Genomic DNA, 13,048 nt, shown 5'->3' with positions numbered 1-13,048 from the left:
TCATTCCATATAAGGATGAAACCGAAAGAAAGGTACTAGTAGACCCCACCTTAATAGCTTAAGGAGAACATTTTCTCTTTGATTTATATTGGATAAAGGAAACTAACTTTCTAGAGTTTTTTTTTTTTTTTTTTGGTAGAACTTTCTAGCGTTTATTTAAGAAATGCCAAGCATTGATAGGGATTGAATTAATTTGTCATCCAAGTAGCATATGCTAGCATCTTGCTTTATCTATTGATGTCTCGTTACTAAAGACATACATATCATTTCATGTGAAAGAGAAAGGAGAAACCAAGTTTTTTTTTTTTTTTTGGGTAAAAAAAAAGTTTGTTGAGGAGAAATCAAGGCTACAGGAGGGGACTCATGGAGCCAGGGAGAGGAAAGCGGCCAAACATTAGGCACCTCAACCAACGGGGCCTTCTGGGCTAGGACATTTGCTAAAGAATTGTAGGTCCTAGTAACATAAGAAAACTTACACTCTTCAAAGGTGGAAGATAGTAAAGCATTTCTCTAACAATTGCCTCAATACACAAAGGAGGGGGAGAGGTTTTCCCTAAACAGCTATTGATCGCTTCTAGATTTTCTTATTCCAAAAACAATGTGCCCCTAGTCCTCTTGAGAAGCATAGACCATTGCAGCCCTCAGAGCTAAAGCTTCACCTACTAACACTGAACCAAAGCAAGTTGGATCCAAAACTACTAAAACCAAGTCCGCCAAATGGACGCAAGCCACTAGCCCAACCCACACTGATCACCATTGTCTGCAAATGATGCATCCGAACTGAGTTAAATCCACCCATAGGGTTGTGTTTCCAAGGCCATCACACGACACCAACCCCCATCTCCATAATCACACAGTGACTGAAATGAAACTTGATGAAACTCAGCAGCATGTCGAGCAACCTACACAGCAACTTGCCTTGGCGTCCACTGCCTCCTTTTAAAGAGGAGATCATTACGGGCAATCCACAACTGCCAATAGAGACTGAGGCAGTGAATGATAAACAACTCTTTTCCTTCATTCGTCTCTAATGGAACTTTATGGATCCCATTAAGCTAACAATGAAACATTGGCTCATCAAACGGCAGACTATATAATAACGAGCTTGCACCAATTCATTCTAGCAAAGTTACAGTCCAACATAATATGATCAAAGTCCTCAATATCCTTACCACAATAAACACAACATTGGATCATCTCAAAACTGCCTTTTGGCCATAGCCTCCCCCATAGCTAATCCTACCGCACATCCCCTCCAAAGAAAATGCCTAATTTTTTGGAGCACAAGAGCTTTCCAAATGAATCGCCACATCTCCGAGGGCACTTCCTTCCAAGAAGGAGAAATAAGAATATGAAGCACCACCTGAACCCCCACAACTTGCCACCGACACAGTTTCAACATTAGTCGTGCCATTATCACATCCAGTCCAACGAAGCATATCAGACCCTAGAAAGAGAGAAAGCGACAACTGAATGGAGAAATCAAGTTGATTTTGCAACTTTGCGATTTTCTTTGTCCCAATGCATTGTAAAAATTAGAAGACAACAAAAGTATATGAAATGATTTGAACTTAAAAGACGATGTGGTCCATCGAAGGACCATTCTTGATTCGTGGAAAACAATTTGGCTAAGATAGAATCTAGCTAGGACATCACGATGTACAACAAATGTCAGATTAAGGGACCATTACCGTTGGAAGGCTTTGGTCAGGATAGGTGTGTATCATTTTTTTTATTTTTTTTTTGGAGGGGGGCAAAGTGTATATCATCTAAACATTAGAAAGAAGATGAATCAATAACATCAAAAGGAAAAAGAAATTGAAGTGAATATGAGAAGTGGCATTGAATCTTAGACCTCTTTAATCTTACTACTTCTATATAAAACATTGTCACCCATTGTACCTGAAATACATCCACATATTTTGGGAAATAAAGTCCTAAATTTTGAGGATTACTTATATGTTACCAAATGTTATTTTATTCATCTAAAAAACCTATTCAGTTTTTCAGAGATGGCCAAATGGGTGATTGACACTCTTACAGGGTCACTCAGAGGTGACAGCCAAACGCCATATTCATCCCAGATTGAGAGAGAGGAAGAGACAATATAAGGACAGAAAAATGAAACAGTACTGATTTAATAGGTGAAAGAAGCCCTTGTAGTTGTAGACAAAAATGAAACAAAAAGGGGTATCTTATCAAGACCACCACAGGAGTATTGAGAGAGACAAAGCCCACTAGCTCGAGAGAAAAAGTCTGAATTGGTGGTGATGAAACGGTTTTGGACTGTGTCAAACCCTACGATTTAACCCCACTGGCGAAGTAGATTCTTTGGCTCCTGCTGCTATTGCCTTCATGCATGAGAGAAGCTGTTCTATTTTTCTTGCTTGGACAACTTGAGAGATGATGGGAGAGAGATCTTTTTGCATTTTTCTTCCTTCCTTGCTTTTTCTTTGTGACTGTTTGTGACCCTTTTTCCCTGATTTTCTCCCGTTCAGACACTTTTATAGTTTAATGTACATGAATTTCTCTACTTTCCTGCTTTTTTTAGGTCGGCAGATAGAGAACCATGCCTTTTTTATTGAAACACAGATTCTCAAGTTTAATCCATGCGCTGCAACTTTAGGAAATGGGACAGAATTCTAAGTCATTGGCATCCTTAGCACCCTTTTTTGAATTGACTCTTCTCTCAGATTTGGGTCTTAAGGGACCTTTACTTCTGTGGCTGTTCTCAGTTTGTGATCCTTGTTACTTTATCTGAACCATGCATAACCATCTGTGTCTCTTCACATCTAGTCACTCTTTGGGCAACAACAACAACAAAAAAAGTTTCTATTCTCTCTACCATTTTAATGTATACCACAGTGAAAAGGTCTGGGCTTACATAAGGAATTTTTTTGGATGGTTGGATAGAGTCAGAATCTTTTTGGAGGTCGAAATTTTCAGCATCCAAAGAGTACTACTAGATCTTGAACAATTGCTCTCTTACTATGTTGATGAGATATGGTGCAATGAGCAAATTATTCTTGATCTTCTTCTTGCATCGACAAAAGCCCAATGGCCTCTCAAACTAACCCTGAACTTTTTGGATATTTTAAAGAAATTTGATGATGCTATCTTCAAAAACTGACTATGTGGTTCACTTTTGGCCAAAAAACAAAGACTGTGATTCAGTGATTTTAGAAGTGGTTTGTAGATCCAACTAGGATTTCTCTCTGAGAACCAGACTTCCTAGCGCTTTAAACGTTTTTTAATATTTTTGTTCTCACTTCTCATATAAAAAAAAATTCACCTCTATTTGTATCGAGAAAGGGTTTACTTAATTAGTTTCTATTATTTATAATCTTCTTCTTTTCTGCCAGAAAACGTTTGTACTGATTGAACCCTTTAGAGAGATGGAGTTGGGAAAATGCAGGAGAAGAAGAGAGATGAGTAAAAAGGATCATTAGTGGAATCTCAATATCTCATAGATACATGTTGGAGAGGAACAAGGGAGAAGACATGCAACGTCAAAAAGGAGGTAGGAGACTTGGACTTTTTTAAATACAAATGATTTTTCTTTTCTTTTTTTATTTATTGATTATTTGGTTTATCTTTCTATATAGGTTCTCCTCTTGCTCTCAATAGCCACATGTGTCAATTTAATTAATTGGTTTCGATTACGGCCACTTGAGTTAATCTAAATTCATCGTAAAGAATTTCATATGGTTTTTTCGGCGTAGATTTATTCACAACAACCATGGATCAAACATTGTTCGACTTGAAGTTCTCAACAGTTGTATAAATCGATCAAAATTAATTATGGAATTTCGGTTACAGTCACACGAGTCAATTTAACCCATATCAAATTTTTAAGTATGAAATTTCAATTTTGGAAAGGCAAACAATTATTACTGTATCTAACAATGAAATTACAATTTGAGCATAATTTATTATAGCTATTTGTTTGAACATCTAAGGGTATTTAGGAAAACAAAAATGTAGCCATATCCCTGAATTCATGATGATTCAATTTAACCCACATCAAATTTTGAAATATGAAATTAATTATGAGATTTTGATTTTGAAAAGGCAAACAATTATTACTCTATCCAACAATAAAATTACAATTTTGGGAATCATTTATTTGAACATCTAAGGATATTTAAGAAAACAGAAATGTAGCTGTATCCCTTGACTTCATGCATCTTCCTTTTTCTTTCTTTTTTTTTTCTTAAATGTATTTCATCCAAGGAAGAACACTAGCCTTCAGAAAAACAATCAACAGAGACCTCCTCACCATATCATTTACAAGATTGACTGTCCTAGAAACATCAGTACATCACACACTATGACACTACACTACATTCTGAAAGACACTAGTCTACGTATGCCCTAAATCACTACTTCTGAGGAGGGGATAGTTGACAGTGGCTCTTGTACTAAAATCCACCACCATTTTATTATCTGATTCCAATACCAGATATGAAAAAGCCCTTCTCCATAGCCTATCAAAGGTCGCTCTCATAGGCATCTGTTCACCCGTGGGTGCCTTATCAAAGACCACAAGCTTGGGAAGTCGCCCAAAGCCGAGTGTTGATCATCTCACGTGACGGCGTTACAACCAAAAATCATGTGAGGCCCACAAATAAAAAATAATACAACACTTAAAAAAATAAATCCCATCTCCCTAACCCTGTGGGTCCTTCTGTAATTTTTGGTCAACAGCCTTCATCGGGAGATGATCCGGACTCCCAAAAGACACTCACCTCTATTATTCTTGAATCCTGATAGCCCTCTCCAGAATTTCTTTCCCGTGGATCCATATTAACTTTCACCCACGGGCTTGAAGGAGGAGTATTTGGTTTCGGGTGGGCTGAGTAACTGGACGTACCACACTCCCATTTGCCTCTAATTACTTCAAGTGGGCCTCTTCAGCTATATGAATCACAACAGCCTACGGGGTTCAATTCTTACCTCCAAAGCATACTTCAATGCGAGCTTTCGAGAGATACCATAGTAAGACACCCATCCTGATGTATGGATGATGAGGGTTTGCTTTCTGTAATTTGCTTTCTCTTTGTCATGCGTGGGCGAGCCCTTCAAATGTTCAATTGTAGTCGGGGTTTTTTGTCCACACTTTGAGAGCCAGATTGCGAACTCTTAAGTTCTTCCAACTTGAATTGAACAGCAGTATTCCACCCAACCAAAAAATGAAAGAGAAATATTTTACCCCATAATATCTTCCCAGATGATCGGGGAAAGACCCAAGTACATATATTTTAAGGTAGGCCATCTCAAAAAACTATCACACATTGGTTAAGAACAGTGCTCAACCACCCAAGTCGTAGTCGAGATCTCAACCATCCGTTTTGCTTGTTCTTTTTTTATTTTTTTCAGGTTAGTGGTGTAATTCAAAATTTCAAAAAGTAATAAAAAAACAAAAAAGAAGAAAAACCAATACGGATGACCATCAAAAGTGATCCTCACCATTGGAGGCTCAGTTATGTGCATTATTTGCACAGCAATGAAATAACCATCCCCCTTGAACGAGAGAAATTGTTTCAGTGCTCCAAATGGTCTAGATGAATTCTGGGTGGTTGAGTTAAATATTGACCGCCTGTTTTTTTCACTTTTTGAAATATACCACTGAAACCACACACAAAAAAACCACCAACAAAATGGGTGACCAAGATCCTATTTATCTGTACCAGCATTAATGAACCACACTGAACCCAAATCGCTAGAACGAGTACCAAACGAAAAACAAGAAAAGATGATTGCAAGAAACATGGCAAATTAAAAGCGCAAGGGCAACATAACAGAATCCATCGCATGATACCAGTCCCAGCATCAGACCAAAAGCAAACCCCAATGACAAATTGAAAATTAATGAAACGAAACGGCCAAACTAAGCACTGACCACATCTCAGTACTCGTCTCCCTCATCACCATCTTCTCCTTCAGCAGACTCAGCGCCAACCTCCTCATAATCCTTCTCGAGGGCAGCAAGATCCTCACGAGCTTCAGAGAATTCTCCCTCTTCCATTCCCTCACCAACATACCAGTGCACGAAGGCACGCTTGGCATACATAAGATCAAATTTATGGTCAATTCGTGAGAACACCTCTGCAACACTAGTCGAGTTGGAGATCATGCAAACAGCCCTCTGAACCTTGGCCAAGTCACCTCCTGGAACAACAGTTGGTGGCTGGTAGTTAATACCACATTTGAACCCAGTTGGGCACCAATCCACGAACTGAATTGTACGCTTAGTCTTAATGGTGGCCACTGCAGCATTCACATCCTTGGGCACAACATCACCACGGTACATTAGACAGCAAGCCATGTATTTCCCGTGGCGAGGGTCACATTTGGCCATCATAGATGAAGGCTCAAAAGCACTGTTGGTGATCTCCGCCACTGAGAGCTGCTCGTGGTAAGCCTTCTCAGCCGAGATCACAGGTGCATAGGAGGAAAGCATGAAGTGGATCCTGGGGTACGGGACCAAGTTAGTCTGGAACTCAGTCACATCCACGTTGAGAGCACCATCGAACCTCAGAGACGCAGTCAGGGACGAAATGACCTGAGACACCAAACGGTTGAGGTTGGTGTAGGTAGGTCGTTCGATGTCAAGGGAACGCCTGCAAATATCATAGATGGCTTCGTTGTCCAGAAGTACGGCAACATCAGTGTGCTCTAGAAGAGAGTGGGTCGAGAGGACACTGTTGTAGGGCTCAACAACAGAGGTCGACACCTGTGGAGATGGATAGACGGTGAAGCCAAGCTTTGATTTCTTCCCATAATCGACAGAGAGACGCTCCAAGAGAAGGGATCCGAGACCTGATCCAGTACCTCCACCAACGGCATTAAAAACCAGGAATCCTTGGAGACCAGTACAGTTGTCTGCAAGTTTACGGATACGATCCAAACAGAGATCGACGATTTCTTTTCCGATTGTGTAGTGGCCACGGGCAAAGTTGTTAGCAGCATCTTCCTTGCCACTAATGAGTTGTTCAGGGTGGAAGAGTTGACGGTATGCTCCGGTCCTCACTTCATCAATAACGGTAGGCTCAAGATCTACAAAAACAGCGCGAGGGACGTGCTTGCCAGCACCAGTTTCGCTGAAAAAGGTGTTGAAGGCATCATCTCCTCCGCCAACAGTCTTGTCGCTTGGCATTTGGCCATCAGGCTACAGCAAAATATAGATCGTAAGATCCTGGTAGAGAACTTTCAAATTCTAACTTTCAAAAAACGATTAGAAAAATGACAGATCGAGAATGTGGCAAAACAAATGGCCAGATTTAGCATTCAAATTCCACGGAAAATCAGAATAAGAAATGCAAAATACATCAAAAGCAGTGAAGTAATTAACAGTAACAACAAACAGATCGAAAACAGATCAGGCTGTAACAACATGATGTAGCATTTACTGACAAACAGGCCTGCCACAGAACAGACTAATAGCATCACAGATCCGTGATTTCTGAGAACAAAAACCCTACATCGGAGAAATTAGGAAAGTTGCGGGGAAATACTAACTAAATACAACCAAAATTAAAGTAAATGACACTGATCTGAGGCATATGAAACGAAAACCCAATAAAAAAATACAAGAACATGCGAAACGGGATCTTGAGGGAGGAAAATAGATTTCGGAAAACATCAAACCAGAAGCGGAATCAAAGAAACGGCAAGATGAAGGGGGCAGAACGGAAATCAAACCTGGATGCCATGCTCGAGGCAGTAAAGTTCCCAGCATGCATTGCCGACCTGGATACCGGCCTGACCAATGTGGATCGAGATGCACTCTCTCATTTTCGCTTAGAAAGATGCAAAGATGAAAAAACTCGAAAGAAGAGAAAGGGAAAGCAAGAAGCAGAGGTAACCACAAAGACGGGCGTTTATTAAGACGCCCTTCGATGAAAGATGATCTTGAACTGGTTTTCGCTTCGCCTTTTATAGGGGAAGATGATGAAAGGGAGAAATGTTAACCAGGGTCAGCTAGTCATTGTCACGGTAACGGACGGTAACGGACGGCTACCAGCGAAGTACCGTCATTGGACAGCTAATACGGCTCTGTTAATCATGATTTTCTCAAATTGGTTTTTGCCGCTCGTGAGTCTCTCAATTTGAATTAAACTTTTTTTTATTATTAATTTATTTTTTTTAATCAACATTCATTTCAAAGAACGTAAACAATACAAAGTGTCCAACAACTAAATAGTGGAGTTTGGCAACAGTATTCAAAAAGCTTAAAGGGGTATGCAATTGAGCAATTGAGAATTAAGAATCCTAATCAATTGCTGACAATTACTTTCCACCGTGAGATAATCAAACCGCTTCGCAACTGCACCAAGAAGACCCTCTCAAATTGCCAAGGCTTCACCTCGATAGGTGAAGAGAAGTGAGAAAGAACCGAGACCGTAACTAAATGAGCGCCCCTATGATCTTTGGAGATAAAACCAAACCTCCATTCTTATTCTTGAGGGCAGCATCCGAGTTAAATTTGAGAACTCCTGTAGGAGTGGGCGTCCAATATCGGTTTGAGGTAGTCACAATGCCACCAAATGAACAAAAAAAATTATTCATGACCCCCTAGAGTGAGAGTGAGAGTAATAATGTAAATTTAAATCTTTGAATCATATTTAATTACCTTGATGGAGGATTGAACTACTTATCTCCTTAGATTTTATGCCTCTGAATAAAGACGGCCGCAAATTATGTATGTTAGAAGCACATACATAATCATAAAAGATTCATGCAAAAATTTGGAAATTGATTGTAGATGTGTGTGTCGTTCCTATGACAAAACAAGTAGTATCGGTACAAGTCGTCATCGATTCCCAGTCTTGAAGATGATTGTCATAGATATTCAATGCAATTAAATCATAAAATTGCTAGTCGGTCTAAATCTTATTGGGCACTCTACAACATGGTTAGTTCATGATTTGTTGGAAGATATTTGGGGGCTTCGTGTTGGATTCCACTAATGTGTTTTCATTCATCGCTTTCGCGAAGTTAATGTTGCTTATGATTATCTTGCAAGTCATGTTATGACTGAAACAGAGATCTCTTATTTGGTTTCCTACTTACCAGATGAGCTCAGTGCAATCACTAATGCGGACCATAATGGTCATATTTATTACCGTATATTAAATTTACAATGTATTAGATATATCTATTATTATAATATAAAGTTCATTTTACCAAAAATAAATAAATAAACAATATATATATATATATATATCATAAGGGGTTGGACGGAATTTTTATTTCGTGTTCATAAAAAAAGAAGATTGTTTGTCAGTTTTATTAAGATGAGGGTGTTAGTGATGGGAATTTAATTTAGTCAATTTTTTTACAAGAAAATCAACTACTTATGTTGAGGTTGAGGTTAGGTTTACCAGATTTTTTTTTTTTTATTTTAATTTAATCACAATCCTTTAAATGTAATTTGTGAATATGTATCACACATCCACAAGGAAATTGATAGGCCAAATATCAGTTAGACACGCTGTTTGTTTGTTGGAATAAAGATGGGGTGAAAAAAAGTTGGAAAAAAATAAAATTTTCGATTTGATGTGATATAAAAGTTGTCATCAAGCTTTCTTAATTTTAACTTTCTTATTCCATGCTTTCTTATCCCATGTTTTTTTTTTTTTAATTTCATAAAATATATAGAATTTCGTGAGGAAAAAAATTGACAAACAACAAAGTGAGACCCACATTTAATATTTTTCTACACATTTTTTTCATTTTCTTTTATTTTTCTTCATCCCATTACATTTAAGGCTCAAATATTTATTTGTTTCCTTTTTTTTCCCACTTTTGCAAACATAATGACCTAATAATGGCAACCAAACATCCAAGATGGAAGGGATGAGAGAAGGCAAGAACATCTTTATGAACTTTTTTTAAATAAATTACACAAGTGTAAAGTTATTTATATTTACACGTATAAGAAACAAAAATCCGTCTACATGTACAAACCATCATATAGATCAAAATGGCTTGACCAATTGGGGGTAAACATCAAATTATTTGCAGAAATTTATCATATGTTTAATTAGTATTCATTTTCTGTGAACTGTATTTTATATTATTTTTTTACTTGTTTTGAATTTATATTATTTATTTTGGACAAAACGTTCCTGTCTTGCAATCTGTTCATCAGATTTTTAAGTGGAATTGGTTGGCCGTTGGCCCATCATCACTAGGCGGAGTGACTAAAATTATCCATCCCACACGGTCCCACCATTTGAAAGGGATGTGCGGACTACCGGTCGTCATCGTTTCGCTTTCTCTATTTCATTTACGAATTACGCATTACTCTTCCATCGAACCAATCTAAACCTTACATTTATCTTCTCTCCACAATTTATTTTTAGCTAAAATATCTCCTCTACAATCAACTAGGGGCCTGTTTGATTACATGAATCCAGAGATTTCAAATCTATGTTATCCGTTTGATGAAAAACTATGTTAAATCTGGATTCACCTTTTATACTAACGAATCTATAGATTTATGGAAGACAAAAACTTCTTTGCACTTCACAAAAATCATGTCGATCAAATGGTTTTTTAGGATGAATCCATAGATTTCATTCCACAACCAAACATCTAATTTTATAAATTATAACTCCATAGATTTGAAATCTCTAGATATTTGAAATCTCCGCACTCATGTAACCAAACAAGCCCTAATATAAATTAATATTTTATTTTAACGTTAATTTTGTTTTATTTTAAGGACAATTATACTTTATTTATTTTAAAGGTTTTGGTCTGCCTAACCAGCTCAAAATCAATTTTAACCCTATTTAATATGTGATAATAGGTTAATTTTTATTTTTATTTTTTTGATAATCTTGTCATAGGGCAATCTATGATAATAATGATGCATATTCTACAGCGGACGAGGGAGAGATCTACAGTGAGTTTGAGTAGTACTATCAAAATCTCTACACTTCTGAAGGGGTATGTCAAGAAAATTTAAGTAAGGTTCAGATGGGTGCAGTCAAGGCCCCAGTATTGATGGATTTTTTCCTTTTTTTTTTATAAGCATTTTTTGGATAACTTGCATTTGGATGTACATGGGTTTGTGGTTCATGTTTTTTCTACAGGTATTTTCCCATAATGATGCAATAAAACCTTAGTTACACTCATTCCTAAGCCAAAAGTGCCTCAAGAGGTTGAAAATTACTGCCCCATCAATTTGTGCAGTGTCATCACCAAGATGGTCACTGGGATCTTGGCATCTAGGTTGAAGGAGATCCTTCCCAAACTTATCTCAAGAAACCAATAAGCATTCATGCCAAAGCATAGCATCTCTAACAATGTTCTCTCAGCTCAAGCTATTTCACTATGTCAAGAAAGGGAAGAAAGGAAAGAAGAAGCTGGTGATTCTCAAGTTAGACATAAAATGGGTTTATAATTGTGTGGAGTGGGGTTTTCTCCCAGCTCTTATGGGTAAGTTAGGCTTTGATGATAAAATTATTTCCTTAATCATGTTTGGTGTTTCTTTAGCTCAGTACTCGCTCCAACTCAATGGAGCAATTTGGTGTAGTGTATCTCCATTGAGAGGGCGTCAAGGAGATCCATTGTCTCCTGCATTGTTTGTTTTGTGTTTGCAAGCTCTCTCAAATTTCCTCTATAAGGCGTAGACACAACTTCACGTCAAAGGCATCAGAGTAAGAAATAGAGGAGAATCCATATCTCATCTACTTTTCACCAACTACTGTTTAGTGTTTTATGAGGTGTGGGTAAAGGAATTACATAATGTTAATGTCACACCCCATGAAGAGATAATATAACCAACGAAAATGAATAAAATAAACGTGTCCAAAAATGATATCTCAACATAAGCAAAATAAATCAAAGTTGAATTGTTATTATGTTATTTCTCAAGGATTGCACTCTTCTCTTATAATTTCTCGATGAATGGAATCATCCAAACTTCCTTCATTTACTTATCAAAATGGTGAACCACCTGGATCCTTTTGCCATCAATATGAGTTGTAAGCACACTCCATACACCCACAGGTAGCTTCGTGTTGTGCATTACTACCTCCCATTGATGCCTCCATAGTTTATTCAAGGATGTTCTTCCAGTCAAACGAAACTTCTTCCGTTTCAATATTAACATCTGAATAGTATTACAATAATCCACAAAAATATGAGTTTTGAAAAACTCAATAAGGCAAACAAATCACATATACATGTCAACATCATGTCATGACAAACAACATATATAAATAATTATATGCAAATATATGGATGCAACTATAAACCTAACTTTGCAATTCTCTAAATAGCAAACATGCTTTAAAATATAACACCAGCCCTCCTTTGGTGGAGGCGGTAATGGTGGTGGCAGCATCACTACCGCTATCGCCAGAGGCAAAAGTAGAGAGGGTGAAGTAGCGAAGAGCCAAGTGAGGAGAAATAATAGATTGGGAGATGAAAGCATGGCTAAGTGTTGTAAGACTAATTAGCTTAGGATTAGAATAAAACATGTTTCAAACATCTAATGACCCATTTTTTTCTCCTCAAATTTTGGTAAGGGAATTTTAAGAATTAAAGGAAAAATAAATAATGGGTTAATGGTTTTACTAAGAGAATGGAATAATGTGTTTAATGAATTGGGTGTCAGTGTTTTAAAGCATCTATTTTGGAGTGCAATTTTATATTTTAAATTAATAAGATATGTTATGTCATCATTTTACTAATAGAGTTTAACGGTAGGAGGCAACAATAATTATAGGCAAAGTTGGAGGTTGAATTAAAAATTATAGGGGATAAAGTAGTAATTAAGATATAGTACAGGGGGCAATATATATATATAAAAAGGAAGGAAGAAGAAGAAATAAATGGTGAACCAATTCAAAAAAAGCACAATATTACTCTTTAACCACCATTATTCATTTTGTTAACCAATTTAAAATTTAAAATTGAAATGACGCTTTTGCCTATAAGGGGGTGTTGCGATTAAATTACCCTCCCATACCCAATCCTTAGGTATCCCTTAACCTATTTCCTACCTTCACCTTGCCACAAATCACCCACC

The 13,048-nt window shown here is 37.4% G+C and overlaps 1 protein-coding gene across 1 annotated transcript; it reads right to left on the bottom strand.

The window, feature by feature from the left end:
• Nucleotides 1-5,554: 5,554 nt before the first annotated feature.
• On the bottom strand, nt 5,555-7,919 carry LOC149015159 (tubulin alpha-3 chain-like). The gene is made up of 2 exons (XM_089155854.1): nt 7,705-7,919; nt 5,555-7,171 (listed from the first exon to the last, which is right to left on the bottom strand). The coding sequence occupies exons 1-2, from the start codon at nt 7,795-7,797 to the stop codon at nt 5,909-5,911; spliced, it is 1,356 nt and encodes a 451-aa protein (XP_089011980.1). The 5' UTR covers nt 7,798-7,919; the 3' UTR covers nt 5,555-5,908.
• Between the last annotated feature and the right edge of the window lie 5,129 nt (nt 7,920-13,048).

The sequence above is a fragment of the Hakea prostrata genome, chromosome 5 (genome assembly GCF_041222555.1).
Source record: "Hakea prostrata isolate BN-2017 chromosome 5, UWA_Hpros_2, whole genome shotgun sequence".
Lineage (NCBI taxonomy): Eukaryota > Viridiplantae > Streptophyta > Magnoliopsida > Proteales > Proteaceae > Hakea > Hakea prostrata.
Note: the sequence above shows the minus strand (reverse complement) of the source record. Positions and strands in the feature narration are given on the sequence as shown.